This window comes from Rhinatrema bivittatum, chromosome 4 (assembly GCF_901001135.1).
Source record: "Rhinatrema bivittatum chromosome 4, aRhiBiv1.1, whole genome shotgun sequence".
Lineage (NCBI taxonomy): Eukaryota > Metazoa > Chordata > Amphibia > Gymnophiona > Rhinatrematidae > Rhinatrema > Rhinatrema bivittatum.
In genome coordinates this window covers 339,380,026-339,402,753 of record NC_042618.1, presented here as the reverse complement: position 1 = coordinate 339,402,753, position 22,728 = coordinate 339,380,026, and the positions used below count along the sequence as shown (strand labels likewise).

General features: G+C 47.3%; 1 protein-coding gene across 1 annotated transcript in view; it reads right to left on the bottom strand.

Annotated features, from left to right (window-relative positions):
• LOC115090870 (E3 ubiquitin-protein ligase TRIM47-like) overlaps nucleotides 1-22,728 on the bottom strand; it is a 58,901-nt gene that overhangs the window by 6,730 nt on the left and 29,443 nt on the right. Inside the window, exon 6 of the mRNA XM_029600476.1 lies at nucleotides 4,594-4,656. Coding sequence (XP_029456336.1) covers nucleotides 4,594-4,656 — 63 coding nt within the window. The remainder of the gene's footprint in view (nucleotides 1-4,593; nucleotides 4,657-22,728) is intronic.

Below are 22,728 nucleotides of genomic sequence, written 5' to 3'. Positions count from 1 at the left end.
AGTTGTTATTGTAGAGGGTGTTGTGAAGAATAGTAAGGGTTTTGTATTGGGAGCGGAACTGGATGGGCAGCCAATGTAGGTCTACTAAGATGGGTGTGATATGCTCTCTTTTACGTGTGTTAGTAAGGATACGAGCCATGGCGTTTTGAAGAGTTTGTAGGGGTTTGATGGTGGAGAAAGGGAGGCCTAGTAGGAGGGCATTGCAGTAGTCCACTTTGGAGAAAATAGTGGACTGTAGGACTAATCTGAAGTCTTGAGTATGGAGTAAGGGCTTGAGTTTTTTGAGGATCTGGAGTTTGTAGAAACCTGCTTTGAGGAGGGACTTGATGTGTGGTTTGAAATTCAGGTGTTGGTCAAGGGTGACTCCCAGGTCTCTTACGGAGGGGGGTAGTGTGGGGGAGATGTAGGGGGGCGGTGGTGTGGTGGAGGTATCTTGTTCAGGTTGCTTGGATATAAAGAGTAGTTCGGTTTTGGTTGCATTGAGAGCAAGGTGTAGGTCGGTTAGTAGGGCGTTGATGGAGCCTAGGCAAGATTCCCAGAAAAGGATGGTTTCATTGAGGGTTTTTTGAATGGGTATGAGAATTTGTACGTCATCGGCGTATAGGAAGAAGTCCAGGCCTAGGTTTGAGAGTAAGTTGCAGAGGGGGAGGAGGTATATATTGATCTACGTGCAATCATGAAAACATATCTTGCTGGTTTTAGATGACTGACGCTCTTGAGATCCAGGATGGGTCGAAATGAACCCTCTTTCTTGGGCACAATGAAATATTTATTTATTTATTTATTAAAGGCTTTTATATACTGACTTTCTTGATACAAATCAAATCAACTCAGTTTACATCGAACTAAGCAGTAAATATAACTAACCAATCAACAAGAGACAATTTAAAGGAGCATAAAAGTTACATTATAACAAGGATGCCTTAACTGGGAGTAGGAAATAAAGAGAGGGTGAACGAAGATAAGTACTATATACAAGGGAGGGAAGCAAGGAGCCGACCTCTTGATAGTTAGTAAGCGTGATATGGCGATTGTTTGTTTACATAAGTGAGTGATGGAACAATTCTAAGTCAGGCTGTGGGGCTTGTAGTGGGGAAGGCTTGGCAGAACAGCCATGTCTTTAGTTTCTTTTTAAAAGTTAGTAGACAGGTTTCCAGTCTGAGGTCCGGAGGCATGGCGTTCCAGATGGAGGGGCCTGCGGTAGAGAATGACCGGTCTCTGATGTTTGAGTGGTGCACAACTTTGATTGGAGGAACATGTAAGGATCCCTTGTAGGCATCCCTTAAGGGTCTGGCCGTCGAGTGCAATTTGAGAGGGTGAAGCAGATCAAGAGGGGTCTGATGGTGGATATTTTTATGGATGATTGTGAGTGATTTATGAAGAATCCTGAAGTTTACTGGGAACCAGTGAAGGTCTTTTAGAATGGGAGAGATATGCTCTCTCCGATTGGTATTCGTCAAAATTCTCGCTGCTGCATTTTGGAGCAACTGGAGAGGTTTTATAGTAGAGGCCGGGAGACCTACCAAAATGGAATTGCAATAGTCGATCTTGGAGAACAAAATGGCTTGGAGACGGATCTGAAATCGTAATGGAATAGGAGCGGTTTGAGTACTTGTAGCTTGTAGAAGCACTCCTTTGTGGTGTGTTTTATAAAATGCTTTAGGTTCAAGTGACTGTCAATTAAGACTCCAAGATGGAATATTGCCCCATATTTACTTGGGGTGTAGGTACTGGAGTTATAGCCCTCAGACTGAGGAGCCTTATCAGTGTAGATTCCACTGCGTTGCTTGTGCTGGGAGAGGCAAAGAGATATCATGAACCTGTCCTGAAGGATGCTGTGAAATTCCAGAGCATAACCTTCTCATATGATGTCCAGTACCTATTTGTCCGACGTGATCTCAACCCACCGCTGGTAGAAGAGGCAAAGTCGGCCCCCTATCTCCTCCTCCCGTGGATGGGTCGGCCCTTCATTGGGAAGTTTGTGTCAAACCTGAGCCCAAACCTGTTCCTCTTTTTGGTTGTCTGTAGCGAAAGGACTGAGACCTTCCCGAGAGCCAAGATGACCGAAATGACAAGTTTCTGTAGGGCTGGAAAGCACTGGGAGCCCCTGGCCCAACCCCTCATGGGTGAGGGGCACTGTAACCTCTTTTTCTTATCTTCTGGTAGCCGGGGCACTGGAGATTCCCCTCATTTACTGGCCAGCTGCTCCAATTTACTTCCAAATAGGAGTGATCCCTTAAAGGGTATCTTTGGGAGGTTCACCTTGGAAGTTGCGTCCGCTAACCAGTTTCGCAACCATAGCTATCTTCTGGCCACACCTACTAAGGCTACTCCTCTGGCTGAGGTACGCACTAGGTCCAAGCTTGCATCCACCAGGAAGGCTGCAGCGGGTTTGATCGCCTCTCCGGCATGTGTCCCAAAGCTATCTGCCTCTCTCAAGAGAAGCAGACACAAGTGAGCCATCAGGGCACAGCAAGAAGCAATCTGCAGTGTCATTGCTGTCATGTGAAAAGCTTGCTTAAGGATGGATTCCAGCTGCCTGTCATGAGCATCCTTCAAGGCCTCTCCTCCCTCTAGAGGGATGGTTGCTCACTTCGAGACAGCACAGACCAGACTGTCCACTTTCAGGAAACGCAGGGGTTCCCTGATTGCTGAGTCCAGAGGATACAAGGCCTGACCTCCCTTAAAACTTGCTTCCGGGGCATCTCATTCCAGGTCAAATCAATTCCTGGATGGCTTCCAGCATTGGGAAATTGCAGGTGGCTTTCCCTAGGGACACCAGGATGGGGTTCTTCTTTGGCTCCGATATAGGGTCTGTGACTGGAACTCCCATTTTTCAGTCTGGGAGACTGGGGCTGATAATTCATCTCTGTGGAGAAATCGAAGCATGGTCTGGTATGGCTCCAGGCCTGGAGGGATTTCTTCGTCCTCCAATGAATCCCCATTGTCGTCTGTAGTGTCTGGGTCCCTGTCAGGGATACCCTTGGTGAGGCGAGGCATGTCCCGAGGCATGCTGACAGGGCTGGGAGGGCGAGGCCTTCACAGTTGGGGCTCAATCCAGGCAGGGGCTGACTGCGCCTGAACAAAGGGTTGGAGGCCCTGAAAAATTTCCAAGCAAGAGAAGGCCGCCAGGTCCATGTTTGGCCCAGGAGAAACCGGGGTAGGGGGCGCTGAGCTGCCCTCTCCCAGGGAGGATGCAGTCTCGGAACTGCTCAGGTCTGGGGTGCTGCCAGATAACGTCGTGTCTGACCTGTCCTCTGACTGGGATGGGCCGGACTTGGAAAAGTTCTGAAAGTCCAGCCCTCCCTGGGTTTCCTCACAGTGCTGACACAGGTAGGATTCCAGGTCAGACTGTGCAGCCCTAATATGGCAGGCCGCGGAAAGGGATGTCGAACGAGCGTCTTTGCACTGGGGCCTTCCTCTGTAGTTTGTGCGTTTAGCTGGTTAATGCCTCTCAAGCGCGCACAGACTCATCTTGGTGCACGTAGATCTAAGCAGCCGGTTGTGCACTAAGGTATGCATGTGCTTCTGTGCGCAGTTATGCAAGTATGTACATGCACGTTAGGCCTGCATCACACATACCGATGGCCGAATGGGGAAAATGGAACCGCACCGAACCGTGCGCAAGATGGCGCCACTATGGATCGCCACGTGGAGAGACCACTGAGCCTGCCTAGCTCAACCCACTCAGAAACCCCCTTCCCTTGCCCGAACGGGATTGGAAACTATGTTGGTACGGCGTGCCCAGCAGGGAGACCGGAGGAAAGACTTACCGAAGCCCTTCCATGTCTCTGGATCAGAGGAGCTCTTCTCTACTTACCTGGGCTCAGCACTTACTGGCTGAGTACAGAGACGGTCTCCGGCTGTTGGGGGAGAGGGCTTAGACCTTCACTGCCATGCTTGGCTTCTGCACTCACTGCCTTTCAGCTGTTTCAGCAGCAAAGTCCACGCCAGGAGCCAGCTACCGGACCAAGGCACACCTCTGAGTGATCTCAGAAATCACCTCAGGAATTCTCAACTGGGGGAGGGACCATTGGGTATCACCGCAGGAGAGCGGGGCTCAATCTTCCTTCCAATTTAAAGGTAAAATCCTGCTAAACACCACTGCTGGTGTGGGAATAGCGTCCACATCTGCTAGGAGACGGAGAGATACTGAAGGCTGAGGTCACTGCAGGGGTATATCTAGGGTGTAGTCAGCTTTAAAACCTGACTCCGTCTCTATCTGCTAGCAGGGGAGCACATAACCCATTGGTCCTGAGTCCATCTGGCTACACGCTAGGAAATCTAACAAATTCTATCATTATTAAAAAAAACAACCCAATACGGTACAATCACATTGTACCGTATTGGGTACATTGTTCTCAAGATGAGAGAAAACTGTTAGTCCATCTGGTCCTGTCTATGAGGAATAAAAAAAAAAAAATGCAGCTTAGTATATCTGGCCCTTAGATTTTATAAAATTCCTGTCCTTCAAAAATTCATAAACACATGTGTATCTCAGCAGTACCACACACAGACAGCAAGGCATGTACCAGCAAACGGCACAGAAAGAAGGCCTTATGAAGTACACAGTATTAGTAATTTAGAACTTACATGGCAAAAAAAATGCTCGAAGTTCAGAAGTAGCAGAGTGGTCAGCTCCGTCACACAGTTGCACTTTAAGGAGAAAAACAAAGAGAATGAAATGAAGAACAGTACATTTTACAGTGCTTTACTGTGGGCAAACAAGAAGCATAAGAGGTGCATGCCCACTGACAAGACACATGTGGGAGTGGCATTCTTGTATCTTTTCTGTGGTCCTACCACAAACAGTACAAGTGCCTGGTCCTATCTTCCTGAAACAGTGAATAGATAGAACAGAAAGCTGCCAAAATCAGGATGTGGCACTAGCACCTCCCTGCAGCTGTAGCTGCTGTGACCGCACCTGTGACGCGAGGTCACAGGCAAATTCAATAGGAAAATTGGTTCTTTTTTTTTTTTAATTTATAATTTTATTGCATTTAAAATCAACAAAACAGTAAAATAAGAACATGCCATATCCTTGGAACAAATATCCCCCCTTTTCCCCAGGAGCTCACCTAAACAATACTTTAGTCCTCTTATCGTTCTGCATGAGGAAGGTGCAACAACTGAATAAGGAGATATAGACTAAGCAAACAGGTCCATGATTTCAAGTACTACTCCTAAAGGGGGGCTGCTTTTTCCCATTGTAGGTATGGTGTCCAAGTTGACTTGAATGAGAATGAAGTGTTATGTAGTTGCGCCATAACAGCTGCCATTCTACAGTAAAGATGTTCCTTTTTGTTGTATAACACGCAGAGATGGAATGTCAGCCTGTTTCCAATTGCTTGTAATTGCTAACCTGGTTGCAATAAAAACTTGTTGACAAAATTGAGTCTGTGGTTTCTCCAGCGCTTGGTGAGGGTGGTGCAGTAATATAAAGCCAGCGTCCAGGAGGCTATGCAAGCCCAGGATGCCTTCATTCCACGTTGCTACCACTTCCCGTAGGCTATGCACATGCATGCAAGACCACCACATATGGAAGAGCGCCACACTTGCACCAACACAAATCACTGATGTGGGTATCTACGATGCAATTTATGTGGTGTAATATACCAGCAGGTTAACATAACAATTCTCTTGTAAGGTGGCAGAGATCAAGCATTTCCAGGCTGCCATATACATCTGGGTCCACTCCTCTACTGAGAGGGGATGTCCCAGGTCTATTTCCCATGCTGTAGTATGTGGGAAGGGTTGTGTCTCAGTGCCAAGCAACATAACATATAGTTTAGAAACCATACCCTTTTTCTTATCTATGTCCTCACAATAATGCTCGAGTAAAGTTTTTCCTTGGCTAAGGGAGGACATAATATAAGATGTTCTCAGAAAATGGAAAAGTTGGTATCCTGCAAGAAAGTCCCTAGCTGGCAGTTGGTGAGAGGTTTGCAACTTTGGCCATGACATTACAGATCCCTCACTTAGGAAAGCAAATGTTGCTTACCTGTAACAGGTGTTCTCACAGGACAGCAGGATGTTAGTCCTCACATATGGGTGACATCATCAGGATGGAGCCCAATCACGGAAAACTTCTGTCAAAGTTTCAAGAACTTTGACTGGCCCCTACTGGGCATGCCTAGCATGGCACTAACCCTGCAGCCAGCAGGGGTCCCCCTTCAGTCTTATTTGAAAGCTACAGGCAGTGCCGAAAAATAAAACAACAAAACGTAATGAACCCAACACCCCGGGGTGGCGGGCGGGTTTCGTGAGGACTAACATCCTGCTGTCCTGTGAGAACACCTGTTACAGGTAAGCAACATTTGCTTTCTCACAGGACAAGCAGGATGGTAGTCCTCACATATGGGTGAGTACCGAGCTGAGGATGTCCGAACATGCACCAAATGTACCAAACAGCATGCAACAGGCAAAACAACTGGGGTGGAATTTGGTAGAGGGCATCCTGAACCCCACCGGACAGGCGGAAGGGTGTAGTTATGTCATGTTGGAAATAGGTTACACAGGACAGACTGGCCGAAGATGGAATCTTGTCTTCCGGCTTTGTCCAAGCAATAGTGGGCTGCGAAGGTATGGAGAGAACTCCAGGTGGCAGCCCTGTAAATGTCAGGAAGCGGCACCGATCGTAGGTGTGCTACTGAAGTCGCCATGGCCCTCACAGAGTGTGCTTTAACACGACCTTGAAAAGGAATGCCCGCTTGCTGATAGCAAAAGGATATGCAGTCCGCCAACCAGAGGAGAGAGTCTGCTTACTTAAAGGTTGCCCTAATTTGTTGGGGTGGAAAGAGATGAATAACTGAGTACTCTTCCTGTGGGCAACTGTTCGGTCTAGGTAGAACGCTAGAGCCCGTTTGCAGTCAAGGGTATGCAGAGCCTGTTCTCCTGGGTTGGCATGGGGCCTGGGAAAAAAGGTAGGTAGTATGATGGATTGGTTTAAATGAAAATCCGACACTCCCTTGGTAAGAATTTAGGGTGAGTGCGAAGTACCGCCCAGTCCTGCAGGAGTTTAGTGTAAGGCGGATAGGTAACTAGGGCCTGTAACTCACTAACCCTGCGAGCTGAAGTGATAGCCAAAAGGAAGATCACTTTCCACGTGAGATATTTTAGATCACAGGAGTGAAGAGGCTCGAATGGTGGTTTCATGAGCCGACCGAGAATTAGGTTAAGGCACCAAGAAGGGGCTGGAGGACATGGTGGTGGCTTGATATGGAGCAAGCGCTTCAAAAAGCGTGTTACAAGGGGTTGTACTGATATAGGAACATCCCAGACACCTTTATGGAAGGTGGCTACTGCACTGACATGCATTCTGATGGAAGATGTCTTGAGACCTGACTGACAGATGCCAGAGATAGTCCAAAAACTTTGGGATTGGACAGGAAAAGGGGTCAAGGGACTGAGAAGAGCACCATGATGTGAACTGTTTCCATTTGTAAGAGTAAGATTTTCTCGTGGAAGGCTTCCGTGACACAAGACACAGGAAACTGGATCTGAAAGGTTAAGTGGCTGAAGGATTAACCTTTCAACATCCATGCCGTCAGGGACAAGGCTTGAAGATTGGGATGGTGTAGGCACCTGTCGTTTTGAGTGATCAGAAGTGGGTCCTTCCCCAAGGGAATGTGCCTGCGGATGGAGAGATCCTGAAGTATGGGAAACCACACTTGGCGCGGCCAGTGAGGTGCTATCAGGATCATGGTTCCCTTGTCCTGACGAAGCTTCACGAGAGTCTTCGAGAGAAGAGGAAGTGGAGGGAATGCATATAGCAGGCCAGTTGCCCATGAGAGGGAGACTGCATCTCTGGGCTGAGAGTGTTCGCTCTGAATGAGGGAGCAGTAGTTGTCCACTTTGTGGTTCTGAGGGGACGCAAAGAAGTCTGTCTGAGGATATCCCCATGGTTGGAAGATGGAGTTCGCTACCGAGGGGTTGAGAGACCACTCGTGCGGTTGGAAGACGCGACTCAGCTTATCTGCTAAAACATTGTCCACTCCCGGCAAGTAGGTGGCCCTGAGGTACATCGAGTGGGAGAGAGCTTCTGCCCAAATCTGCGCAGCTTCCTGACACAGAAGGAAAGAGCCTGTGCCTCCCTGCTTGTTGATGTACCACTTGGCCACCTGGTTGTCCATCTGAATTAGGATGACCTGATTTGACAGGCGATCCTGAAAAGCCCTGAGAGCATATCGCATTGCTCGAAGCTCTTGGAAATTTATTTGGTGTTTGGCTTCCTCTGGAGACCAAGATCCTTGTGTCTGCAGATCGGCCACGTGGGCTGCCCACCCGAGGTTGGAAGCGTCAGTGGTGAGAATGACTTGAGGATTTGGAACCTGAAAGGGCACTCCCTGGAGGAGATTGGTCTGATTTTTCCACCAGGCGAGAGACAGACGGATTGAGTTGGTGATGTGGACAATGGCAGACAGAGGCTGAATAGCTTGAATCCATTGTGACCTGAGAGTCCAGTGCATGAGTCTCATGGCCAAGCGGGCTATTGGTGTGACATGGACTGAGGACACCATGTGTCCCAGAAGGACAAGAAATTGGCGAGCAGTCGCAGTGTGCTGAGACTGTAACTGATGAGCGAGAGACACGAGAGCTAGTGCTCGTTGCTGAGGCAGAAAAGCCTTTGCCTACAAGGTGTCCAAGTCTGCCCCAATGAACAACAAGGTTTGAGATGAGACTAAGTAGGATTTGTCGTAATTGACGAGAAATCCTAGCAAATTAGTGTGTGTAGAGTTAAATCAAGGGACGACCAAGCAGTTTGCTGAATTGGAGCCCTGATTAACCAGTCGTCCAGATAGGGGTAGATGTGAACACCCTGGGTTCTGAGGAAAGCTGCAACAACTACGAGGCATTTGGTAAAAGACTCGTGGTGCAGATGCTAGGCCGAATGGAAGCACTCGATATTGACAGTGCTTGAGGCCTACTAGAAACCTCAGGTACTTGCGATGAGCTGGAGTTATCGCAATGTGGGTGTATGCGTCCTGGAGGTCCAGAGAGCAGAGCCAGTCTCCTCTTTGTAGAATAGGTAGAAGCGATCCCAAGGTTACCATCTTGAACTTTTCCCACTGGAGGTACTTGTTGAGAGCACATAGGTCCAGAATTGGATGAATACCCCCCTATTTTTTGAGGATCAGAAAGTACCGGGAATAGAACCCTAGGCCTTGCTGCGAGTGCGGAACGGGTTCTATTGCTCTTGACTGGAGAAGGAAGGAAACCTCTTGATCCAGAAGAATGGAGTGGTCAGTAGTTCTCCACGTCTGCAGAGGTGGGGAGTTTGGTGGCAGGGCGAGAAAGTTCAGATGGTAACCCTGAGCCATGATTGCCAATACCCACTGGTCGGATGTGATTGAATGCCACATGTTGTGAAAATGGCACAATCAACCTCCCACTGGTATGCTTGGCAGAGGAATCTGGCTGCTGCTCTCCAAGCGGAAGTCAAAAACCTGAAGCAGGCCCTGGCTGGGGAGCGGCTTGTGGTTTTTGTTTTCGGGCTTGGCGAGGCTGAGGTTTTTGATAAGGTCTCGTAGCACGGGACCTGGCTGGTGGTGGGTAGGCCTTCCTTGGACGGTAGAACGACTTCTTAGAGTCCTTTCTGAAGGGCTGCTTTGAGGAGAAGTCGGAAGGCATTGAAGAGAGCTGTTTGAGGGTCTCATGATGGTCTTTTAATTCAGCCACCATCCGCTGGATCTGTTCTTCGAACAGATTATCTCCTATACATGGTAGGTTGGACAACCGGTCTTGCACCTCTGGGCAAAGGTCAGAAGACTTGAGCCAGGCCCACCGTCTTGCCGAGATAGCAGCTACAGACACTCTGGTAGAGGTGTCAAAAATCTCATAAGATGTTCGAATCTCATGCTTGCCTGACTCAAATCTTTTGCTTACAAGGGTTTGTAGCTGGTCTTGGAATTGTTGAAGTAGGGAATCTGAGAAGCCTTGTATCTGCTTAAAGATGACCCTGTTATATTGGGCCATATAAAGCTGATAGGCAGCAATTCGGGAGATGAGCATGGCCCCTTGGAATACTCGTCGACCAATGTTGTCTAGGAATTTTTGTTCCTTAGCAGTAGGGGTAGACGAGTGAGGTTTTGACCTTTTTTCCCTCTTTTGTGCAGACTCTACCACAACTGAGTGGTGGTCAAGCTGGGATTTTTGAAAGCCTGGGGCTGACTAAACTAAATAAGTGGTGTCAGCTTTTCTGTGTACTGGAGCAACTGATCCACGATTTTCCCAGTTCTTTTTGAGGAGATCAAGAAGGACCTGATGAATGGGAATAGAGGTGATCATCTTGGGGGCATCCAGGAATTGGAGTAACTCCATCATCTGGTGCCTATCATCCTGTTCCTTCTGTAGTTGAAAAGGACATTTCCTTCACATAATTTATAAATGAGAGGTCCTCTGGAGGAGAACGCTTTCTACTCTCAGTGGGAGAAGGTGGTGAAGGTAAGTCATCGGTGTCTGATGAAGTATCATCACCCCAAGTGTCATAAGGATCAGCAGACTTCCCTTTAGGAAGTGAAGGGGTTTGGATACCTGAGGGTCCCAGTCTAGGCTCCGAAAAAATCGGAGGAATCGCCGGAGGCACCGATGATGACATCGAAGGCACCGGTGCAGGCATCAAGGGTATCAATGGATGACTCTGTGGCGCCGAATGTAACGGCACCGATGGATGAATCGATGGCGAGGGACGTATCGGCATCGATGGCTGAGGTAACACACCCGATGGAAGGATGCAGAACGGTGTTTCTCCTCCCGATGATGCTGTCATCGGTGAGGGCATCAGAGCGATCGGAGACCCGGGATCCATCAGTGGAAAGGTGGCCATCAGCGCCTCCATTCTGGATAGCAGCGGTGCCAGCGCTGCTGGAATTGGGTCGATGGCAGGTTCCACAATTGGTGTCGGTGCCAAAGGAACCTGGCCATCGCCTTGTCGATGGCCTCCTGAACCAGCCGGTCCAGTTCTTCTCGGAGACCTGGAGCACGCAGCCCCGGCTCCGGTACAGAAGAGGGAAGCAGAGGCATAGCCGGAGGGACCTTTATAGGCGGAATTGCGGCTCCCAAACCCCGATCTGGTGAGGGTTGCCTCGGTGACCCGGTCGCAGGAATGGTCGGTGCCTTTCCTGGACAGGGCTTCTTCGGCGGCTCGGACGATGGCGAGGTCGATGATTTCGCTCCCTCGATGGTCAGAGTCTTACGGTGTCGATGGCGATGGTTTTCCCTGCGATCCCCTCGATCCTGAGGGGGAGTAGAGGGTGTCGATGGCCGTCTGTCATCAGTCGGTAGTCGATGCTGGCACGAAGTCGACGGTGCCGGCTCCGACGAAGTCGATGCAATGGATGGAGACGGGGTTTGAGCACGGAAGAGGAGTTCCATCTTTGCCATTCTGGCTTTGTGACCTTTTGGTGTCATGAGGGCACATTTGGTGCAAGTCAGGACATCATGCTCACGGCCTAAACACATTACACAGACTCCATCGTGGTCTGTGATAGATATGGTGCGAGAACAGTCCGGGCACTGACAGAACCCCGACACCATGGCTATTGAAAAAGATCAAGCCGCGGTACGGTCGACGGCCAGTAGGCCGCGAGGGCCAAACTCACCGGTAATCGATGGAAAAATGGGTAAAAATTTATCGGAGTACCGCGGTCAGAGAAAAGTTAGAGGAGGGACCCTGTGGGGCAATTTAACTTTTAATAATTCCGTGAGGAAAATTCCTGTCAGGAATCTCTTCAGAGCTCCTTTACCGTGAGGCTACTGCTGCACGGAAAAAAAGAAGACTGATGGGGGGACCCCTGCTGGCTGCAGGGTTAGTGCCATGTTGGGCATGCCCAGTAGGGGCCAGTCAAAGTTCTGGAAACTGTGACAGAAGATTTCCGTGATTGGGCTCCATCCTGATGATGTCACCCATATGTGAGGACTACCATCCTGCTTGTCCTGTGAGAAATGCTCTCTCTTTGTGATACCTTTTTTACGCCATTCCCGAAAAGACTGGTTAAGTTGACCTGCTGGGAATTGGGCATGATGAGAGAGAAGTGAAGTGGAGTAGAAATATGTTCTATTGCCTACCAATCGGTCTTTCCATTTAAACCAGAGTTTCATAGTCGTTTCAAGCGACAGACAAGTTTCCCGTTAAAACTCAAGTGCTGCCAAACCATCGCCAATAAGGGCATTCCCCCTGCAATCTGTTCTTCAAAGGATACCCATTGTTTCACTGACACTTGTCTATGCATATCGGGTATTGCTGTAAGTTGCACTGCCACATAGTACCATTCTAAATGGGGTACTTCTAGCCCTCCCCTGTCCCGGGGCTGATAAAGCAATCGTCTGGACAGTCTAGGGGTCGCTTGCGCCAAATGAAGTCGAACAGAATTTTTTGCCAGGAGCGTAGTATAGCTGAGCTGAGGAATACCGGTAGTAAAGAACAAGTACAGAAACCTAGGCAGCACATTCATTTTCACTATAGCAATGTGCCCCAGCCAGGAGAACTGTTCTCTATCCCATTTTTGGATGTCTCTCTCTCTGAAGCACCCCAGCCAGGAGAACTATTCTCTATCCCATTTTTGGATGTCTCTCTGAATAGCATGATGCAAAGGCGTATAATTAAGTTGGAATAGGCCACTTACATCAGGGCCAGTGTGGACTCCTAAATATTTAATCGATTTTGAGGCCAATTTAAAAGGGTTATGTCGTCTCAAATTATGTACAACAGCCTGGTCAGTGGAAATATTTAGAATTTCGGATTTGTCTAGGTCAATCTTAAAGCCAGATACAGCGCTAAAGGCATGCATCTCAGCAGCTACGCCTTGAAGTGATTCAACCGGGTTTGTAATAGTCAGTAAGATGTCATCCGCAAAAAGGGAGATTTTTAAATGTAGGTTTCCCATCCGCACTCCCTCAATCCGAACTGAGTCCCTAACCCTGGTGGCAAAAAGCTCCAAAAAAAAGGACGAATAATAGTGGGGACAGGGGACAGCCTTGTCACGTCCCTCTTTGTACAGCAAATAAGTCTCCATATCCCCCCATTGACCTTTATCCTGGTGACTGGATCTTGATATAGACTTTTGACCCACTGAAGAAACATGAGCCTAAAGCTCATTTTTTCCAAAGTGGCAAATAGAAATGCCCAGTGAACTAAATGGAATGCTTTTTCAGCATCTATAGCTAATAGGAGGAGAAGTATCTTCTCTTTTTTAGCCCACCATAGAATGTGACTTTACGGACACTGTCCGCTGCCATTCTCTGTTAACTAATTCGGGGAGGATAATGTTAAGGCAAGTGGCTAAACACCTTCACTAATATTTTTTAATTGATATTAATTAGAGAAATTGGACAATATGACCCACACTGCGAGGGGTCTCTCCCAGGCTTCGCAATGATCGTGATGCCAGCCACATTCGAATGAGCGGGAAATGGATCTCCCTTCCTTAGACTATTTAAAAAAATCAGTAAGGGGGCCCACAATCTGAGCAGTACATTTCTTGTAATAGCTACCCCATGAAACCATCGAGCCCTGGGGACTTTCCTGCTTTTAAATCCTTAATCCCAAAAAACTCCCAATCCACACAAAGTGGGGGTAATCCCAGTAAATTCACATAAACAAACCCACACTCAAACAACTATTTATCCCTTTCACTGACACTTGTCTATGCATATCGGGTATTGCTATAAGTTGCATGAATGTGGTTTTGGTGAACTGTGCCTTTCTGTTGTTGTGTTTTTCACACTTTTGGATGAGGAGGTTTTTTTGAACAAGTATAAAATGACAAGAAAACCTTTTTTGAAAAAATAAACAAAAGGACTATAAGGTGGACAGTGGTGCTCATGATTAAACAAAGATTAAGTACGGTACACCTGGATGGTGCCCTGAAATTTTATGAAGCATCACCTTACACCTTTTAAATATTTGTTTAGAAGTCTTTTTGAGACTATCAAGTGAGTGTGAAAAACGTGGTTAAAGAATGCTTTGAAATGATCAAACTATTACTTGTGAGTGATTAAAAATATCATAAAAATATAATATATATATAAAAACAAAAAATGGGTTAAATAGTTGTTTGAGTGAGGGTTTGTTTATGTGAATTTAAATCCTTAATGGCAGCCTGTACTTCCATGATGCTGATAGGTTCATCAAGAAAAGCTTGTTGTTGTTCGGAAAGATCGGGCAGCAATACTGATTGTAAATACAGGGCTACGGAGGCGGTAGTAATTGCATCATCTCTACTGTATAAGAGGAAGTAGAATTTAGTAAAACAGTCCCTGATGTCCTGAGTTGTAGTTAACAGCTGCCCATTAGTATCCTTGATCTTTCCTATATTCTGGATGGCACGTTGCTTCAGTTGCCTAGCTAAAATCCTACCAGCCTTGTTAAGGCCCTCAAAATACCTTTGCTTAGTGCATTCCAGGGCATGTGCAATGCGTGAAGAATCTAGCAAATTTAATTCCGTATGAATAACACAGTTTCTGCAATATAGTATCATTAAAATCGTGAGCGTGTTGTTGCGTTAAAGAGCTCAAAGTGCAAAGCAACTCAGTTCTGTGCTGTTCCTTCTTTTTCCTGAAGGCCGTAGCCATTGCCATAAAACGTCCTCTCATAACTATTTTAGAGCATTCCCATAAAGAGCCTACTGCTGTCACTGAACCTGTAAAAGTCCTGAAGGGATTCATTCACTAATGTGCATTTAGCGGAGTCCCCTAGCAGATCATCACGTAATCTCCAATACCTCAATCCCGTTTCTGTTGGTGCTATCAATACGGAGGCCCACACCAGGGCGTGATCTGTCCATGTAATATCCCCTACTCCCACTTCTGTTACTTGATTTTGTAACCCCTTATCAATAAGAATAAAATTGATTCTTGAGCAGGTGTTGTGGGGGTTTGAGTAAAAAGTGCATGCTCTAGACGTCTGATTACATTGTCTCCAGTTATCTGTCACTCCAAGTATGCTTGAGCGTGGTCAGTTCTGATGTGGCTTTCCAGCTTCCCGCATTCCTGCTGTTGGATGTATCCACCATGGGATTGCATACCAAGTTGTGATCTCCACCCCATAGAAGTTGCCCCTGCTTAGTGTGTTAACATTTCATCTATAGAACGCAACATAAGAACATAAGAAAATGCCATACTGGGTCAGACCAAGGATCCATCAAGCCCAGCATCCTGTTTCCAACAGTGGCCAATCCAGGCCATAAGAACCTGGCAAGTACCCAAAAACTAAGTCTATTCCATGTAACCATTGCTAATGGCAGTGGCTATTCTCTAAGTGAACTTAATAGCAGGTAATGGACTTCTCCTCCAAGAACTTATCCAATCCTTTTTTAAACACAGCAATACTAACTGCACTAACCACATTCTCTGGCTACAAATTCCAGAGTTTAATTGTGCGTTGAGTAAAAAAAAACTTTCTCCGATTAGTTTTAAATGTGACCCATGCTAACTTCATGGAGTGCCCCCTAGTCTTTCTATTATCCGAAAGAGTAAATAACCGATTCACATCTACCCGTTCTAGACCTCTCATGATTTTAAACATCTTTATAATATCCCCCCCTCAGTTGTCTCTTCTCCAAGCTGAAAAGTCCTAATCTCTTTAGTCTTTCCTCATAGGGGAGTTGTTCCATTCCCCTTATCATTTTGGTATCCCTTCTCTGTACCTTCTCCATCGCAATTATATCTTTTTTGAGATGCGGCGACCAGAACTGTACACAGTATTCAAGGTGCGGTCTCACCATGGAGCGATACAGAGGCATTATGACATTTTCCGTTTTATTCACCATTCCCTTTCTAATAATTTCCAACATTCTGTTTGCTTTTTTGACTGCCGCAGCACACTGAACCGACGATTTCAATGTGCTATCCACTATGACACCTAGATCTCTTTCTTGGGTTGTAGCACCTAATATGGAACCCAATATTGTATAATTATAGCATGGGTTATTTTTCCCTATATGCATCACCTTGCACTTATCCACATTAAATTTCATCTGCCATTTGGATGCCCAATTTTCCAGTCTCACAAGGTCTTCCTGCAATTTATCACAATCTGCTTCTGATTTAACTACTCTGAACAATTTTGTGTCATCTGCAAATTTGATTATCTCACTCGTCATATTTCTTTCCAGATCATTTATAAATATATTGAAAAGTAAGGGTCCCAATACAGATCCCTGAGGCACTCCACTGTCCACTCCCTTCCACTGAGAAAATTGTCCATTTAATCCTACTCTCTGTTTCCTGTCTTTTAGTCAGTTTGCAATCCACGAAAGAACATCGCCACCTATCCCATGACTTTTCCTAGAAGCCTCTCATGAGGAAATTTGTCAAATGCCTTCTGAAAATCCAAGTATACTATATCTACTGGTTCACCTTTATCCACATGTTTATTAACTCCTTCAAAAAAGTGAAGCAGATTTGTGAGACAAGACTTGCCCTGGGTAAAGCCATGCTGACTTTGTTCCATTAAACCATGTCTTTCTATATGTTCTGTGATTTTGATGTTTAGAACACTTTCCACTATCCACTATTTTTCCTGGCACTGAAGTCAGGCTAACCGGTCTGTAGTTTCCCGGATCGCCCCGGAGCCCTTTTTAAATATTGGGGTTACATTTGCTATCCTCCAGTCTTCAAGTACAATGGATGATTTTAATGATAAGTTACAAATTTTTACTAATAGGTCTGAAATTTCATTTTTTAGTTCCTTCAGAATTCTGGGATGTATACCATCCGGTCCAGGTGATTTACTACTCTTCAGTTTGCCAATCAGGCCTACCACATCTTCTAGGTTCACCGTGATTTGATTCAGTCCATCTGAATCGTTACCCATGAAAACCTTCTCCATTACGGGTACCTCCCCAACATCCTCTTCAGTAAACACCGTAGCAAAGAAATCATTTAATCTTTCTACGATGGCCTTATCTTCTCTAAATGCCCCTTTAACCCCTCGATCATCTAATGGTCCAAATGATTCCCTCACAGGCTTTCTGCTTCGGATATATTTAAAAAAGTTTTTACTGTGAGTTTTTGCCTCTACAGCCAACTTCTTTTCAAATTCTCTCTTAGCCTGTCTTATCAATGTCTTACATTTAGCTTGCCAACGTTTATGCTTTATCCTATTTTCTTCTGTTGGATCCTTCTTCCAATTTTTGAATGAAGATCTTTTGGCTAAAATAGCTTCTTTCACCTCCCCTTTTAACCATGCCGGTTAAAAGGGGAGGTGTTTGGTGCATATACATTAATTATGGTAAATACCTTATCTATCTGTATTTTCAATATAATATAGCGCCCTAATGCATCGGCCATGTGAGATAGATACTCATAAGTGACATGCTGTGCTATGAGAATGCCCACTCCTGCATACTTTGTACCTCTTGTGCTGGCCGTGAGATAAGAGTTAGTGTACCCCTTCACTTGTAACACCCTTTCGTGGTGCTTGCGCAGATGGGTTTCCTGGATCAGAGTGATGGATACCTGCTGTTGCGTTAGCGCTCACTGCAATAACTGCCGCTTTTTATGAGAATTTAGGCCCTTCACATTAAGGGACCACAATTTCAACGCCATCCTATTCCCTCATCCCCCTTCATAAGACCATTCTGTCCTTCCCCTTCCAGTAACCTTAAAACAATTACACAATACCTAAGATAAACATAGCTCATGGGCATAACCCCCCTCCCTTCCCGTACCTCCCTCCCAGTTTTACTGTATCCACTTCCCGGATACCTCCTGGCGTGGGAGTGGTTCACTCCAGCAAGTAAGCCGATTCCCAGTGTTTTCATGTCATTGGTCCCAGGCATAACTGCTGGTTTATTCCAGCCATGGTCTGCTCTTGAGTTTCAGTTACTTCACTGAATCTGCCTAGATTTTTGAGTTTAATCCTGTGTTATGCACATATAGTCATCTAGTCTTTCCTGTCTGGTCTGATGTTCAACTTAGTTCTCCAGTCGCTGTTGCTCTGGTCCCGTCGGCCTTCTTTTTGGTGAGAGGAGGGGGTCAATTTTTGGTGTTCCAATCGTTTGGTGTTGCCCACCCTCTGCCAACGAGGGGTGGAGGCCATTCTATATGGGATTTCCTCTGGCCACCCAGCAGGAAGGGTAAATGGTAGATTTGCTTTGATAAAGGCTTTTTTTTTGCCGCTGCTAAATTTTTACCTCTATAAGTAGGACCATGTGTGGTAAACATGAGTCCAAAAGGAAATGTCCAGCAGTACCTGGTACTGTGCTCCTGGAGAGCTCTGGTCGCTGCAGGCAGTTCGAATCTTTTACGCAGGGTTGCCGCTGCCAGATCATTGTCGATACAGATTTTGTGGCCTTCCCACAGCCATTCTCGCTGTTTTCTGGCCGCAGTATATAGCTGTTCTTTTTCTTGGTATGATTGCAGACATATCAGGATATCCCTTGGTTTCTCCCTTGTTTTCGGGCCTTGAGTGCAATGTGCCCTCTCAATTCTGAAGGTTGATGGGGCTGCCGTTTCTGCTGCCCCTTCTGTTGATGTAGAGGCCATGAGGAAGCGGAAAATATCTGACGCCACTGCGTGACAATCAATGTACTCCTGCTGTTCCGGCACACCGCAAATTCGGATGTTGTTACGGCGGGACCGGTTTTCTAGATCCTCTATTTTCTCCGCGAGAGCCATTTGTTCCACCCGACTCATGCGCTGCTCCTCTCCCGTTTTCTGTAGAAGATCCTCCTGCCGCTCCATTCTGATGTCGAGTTCGTCAACCCTCGTTCTCATTGTGGCCAGATCCTCCTTTATTTCGGAGATCGACTGAAGTAAGTGCTGTTTGTGCTGTTTTAGATCTGAGGGTAATTCTATAAAACATTCCCTCAACTCCGACAGAGAGGGTAATTCAGAGAGGTCCGCTGGTGCAACATGGTCAGGCTCAGCCTCTCGGGCTCCACTTGGGGCCTGGCTCTGGACTCGGCTCGATGGGATCTCCCTCCGATTTCGAATAAGAGAATTGCTGGAGATCTAGATTTTTGCGCGTGAGTCGTAAGACACTGGTTTTTCACTTTGAGAGCACAAGTTAAAGATGGATGTAGGAGATGTAAGCGGATTTCACAGGTTTCACCAGGAGCTCGCGTTCTAGGCAGCCATACTTGCTGGTGATGTCATCACGCCCCCCGGAAAATTGGTTCTTACCTGCTAATTTTCGTTCCTGTAGTACCACGGATCAGTCCAGACTCCTGGATTTTGCCTCCCCTCCAGCAGATGGAGACAGAGAAGTTTGAACGGACTTTGCCCTATACTCTGAGGTGCCACCTAAAGTCTGTCAGTATTACACTGTACCCAAGCATAAAGGTTAAACCATAACTTCCATTATAACACAACTTCCCACCAAAGAGCAGAGGGAATGTAAATCTGTAACGTAACAAATGAAACATGCCCATACTCACACCCTGTAAGTGGGACATACAGCATAATAACATCTGATAAATCTGCAGAATAGAAATAACCAATGACTGAGTGGACTCTCCGTTACTCCCAACACTGAAATGGGCAGGACTCTGGACTGGTGCTACAGGAATGAAAATTAGCAGGTAAGAACCAATTTTGCTTTCCCTGTACGTACCCAGATCAGTCCAGACTCCTGGGATGTACCAAAGCTTCCCTAACTAGGATGGGACTGAGAGAGTCCTGCTCGGAGCACACTAGCCCCAAAAGAATCAGGCTCTGGGGCCCGGACATCAAGGCAATAATGCTTGGCAAAAGTGTGTGCAGATTTCCAAGTAGCCGCCCTGCAAATTTCCTGCGGCGACACTTGTTGACATTCTGCCCATGAAGCTGCTTGCGATCGAGTAGAATGAGCCTGAAGACCAACCGGAACTGGATGGCCCTGAACTAGGTATGCAGAGATAATAGCCTCATTTAGCCAGCCACTCCATAGGACAAAAAGATGGTCTGAAAGACGGAAACTGTTCGTAACTTCTAAGTAACGCAACAGCACTTGTTTCACGTCCAATTTCCTTAGATCCTAGACTCGGGAGCAGAAGAATCCAAGTCTGCAAAGGAAGGGAACTCCACTGACTGATTCAAATGGAAAGAGGACACCATCTTCGGGAGAAAGGAGAGCACCATCCGCAAGGTGACTCCTGCGTCTGTAATCCGTAAGAAGGGCTCCCTGCAAGACAGGGCCTGTAGCTCCGACACACACCTCGCTGAGGAGATAGCCATGAGGAAGACCACTTTCAATGTCAGATCTTTCAGTGTCGCTCGCTTCAACAGCTCGAAAGGCGCTTTACAAAGGGCGCAGAGAGCCAGATTTAACTTCCACGAGGGACAAGGGTTCCAAACAGGAGGACACAAATGCTTGACAGCCACGCAAAAAGCGAACCACATCTGGATGGGATGCCAGGGCAATGCCCTGTACCTTACCTCACCTCGAAAGCAACCAAGGGCCACCACCTGGACTCTTAGGGAATTAAAGGCCAACCCTTTTGACAGTCCTGCCTGTAAAAAGGCCAAAACATTCGCAACCAAAGCATGGGCGATGCGGCCATTCTGGCGCCACCAGCACTACTTTGCCCGGATGAGCTTCGATGCGACACAGAACATTGCCGACCAACGGCCAAGGCAGAAACATGTACAACAGAATGTCCTTTGGCCAGGGAAGGACGAGAGCATCCATGACCTCTGTTCCCGGTTCCCTTCACTGACTGAAGAATCGTGGAGCCTTGGTGAGTTGCTCCTCGGTAAGAAAAACTTTGCCCAAGAGGGTGTCGAACCGAGCACCAAAAACCTCCAAGGACTGGGAGGGAACCAGATGACTCTTGTCCAGATTGACCACCCAGCCCAGCGAGCTCAACAGTTGTAGGACCCGATGTACCGCCTTCTGGCAAAGGTCCTCTGATTTCATGCGAATCAACCAGTCGTCCAAATAAGGATGTACCAGAATACCATCTCTTCGGAGAGCCGCTGCTACAACCACCATTATCTTAGTGAATACCCTGGGCGCCATTGCTAGACTGAAGGGCAGGGCACGAAATTGGAAGTGATGACTGAGAATTGTAGATACTTTTGATGGTGGGGGCAGATAGCCATGTGCAGATACACCTCCATCAGGTCTAAAGACGCCAAGAACTTTCCCCTGTGAACAGACACTATCACAGAACGAAGAGTTTCCATGCAAAATCGAGGCACCCTTAGAACTCGATTGACTCTCTTTAGGTCGAGGATGGGCCAGAAGGTACTTTCCTTTTTGGGTACCATGAAATAAATGGAGTAGCGTCCCCACCTGAGTTCTCCTGTGGGTACTGGAACTATGGCTCTCAAGTCCTGCAGACATCTTAGGGTGTCGCACACCGCCAGGTGTTTTTGCTCATAAGAGCACGGGGAAATCAGAAATTGCTCCCGGAGCGGCCAAGCAAAATCTAAAGCATAGCCGTGTTTTATTATATTAAGGACCCACTGGTCAGGTCAAAGTGGTCCACTCCTCCAGGAAAAGGGATAACCTGCCCCCTATCTTCGGTATGGAGGAGTGAACCGGAATCGCTTCATTGTGCAGACTTGAAACCTCCATGTGCCTGTGGGGCTCCGTCTCTACCAGGACTTCTGCCACGAAAGGACTGATTCCAGGAACATTGGCGGGGAGGTCCCTGCCGAGATGAGGACCCAGAGGATAGGGAAGAGCGAAAATGTCAATTCCCACGGAATCTCGACCGCTGGGAAAAGGATCCCTTCACCTTGGGCTTATCCTCCGGTAACTTATGGACTTTGTTCTCTCCCAGAGACTTAATCATGTCCTCCAATTCTTGGCTGAAGAGCAGTTTCCCCTTAAAGGGCAGGGATCCCAGTTGGGCCTTTGAAGAAACATCTGCGGACCAGTTCCTGAGCCAGAGGAGTCAACGTGCCGAGACAGCCGAAACCATAGTCCTGCCCGAAGTACGAAGGAGATCATAAAGCGCATCTGCGCTGTAAGCAACCGCGGCCTCCAGTCAACCGGCCTGAATAGCTTCAGCATCTGAAAAGGATGCAACTGATTGGAAGTGCTGCACCCAGCGGAGGCTGGCCCTCAGCGCAAAACTGCTGCACATAGCAGCACGTACCCAGAGAGCCGATACTTCAAAAATCTTCTTAAGCTGCAACTCCAATTTGTGATCCTGCAAATCCTTAAGGGCTGTGGCTCCCGTCACCAGGATGGTGATCTTTTTTGTCATTGTGGAGACCTCCGCATCCACCTTGGGCACCTTAAGGTCCAGGGCGTCTTCCTGCAGTGGGTACAATTTATCCATGGCCCGGCTTACCTTCAAGCCCAAGTCTGGAATGTCCCTCTCCCGAAACAATAGGTCAGTCACTGAAATATGAAATGGAAAAGAGTGAGCTGGGCCACTAAGACCAATGATCACCGTATCCGGCACCCAGCCGTGAATCCTCCTGGGGAACCTCTATCCCCATTCTTCCAGAATAGCTGGAATAAGCGGACCCAACTCACCTTTTCGGAACAAATGCACCACTTTTGGGTCATCACCTTCGATCATCTGTGTGCCGAACTGCTTGGCAGACGGAGGTTGGCTGTCCGGAACTGCATCTGGACCTTGAGGATCCAAGCAGATGGGACCCATCTACATCCGAAGCCTCCGAAGACGAACTGTCTGTAGGGCAGGATATAGATCTGAGCGGTCACTTAGGTTTCGACAAAGCCACCCCTCTCCCGGGGGCTTGGGCCGCTTGTGGATCAAATTGTCCTCTTTGCCCCCAGCCGAAGGCGCCGGGGCTGAATGAGGAGCCTTGATACCTTGTTTCCTA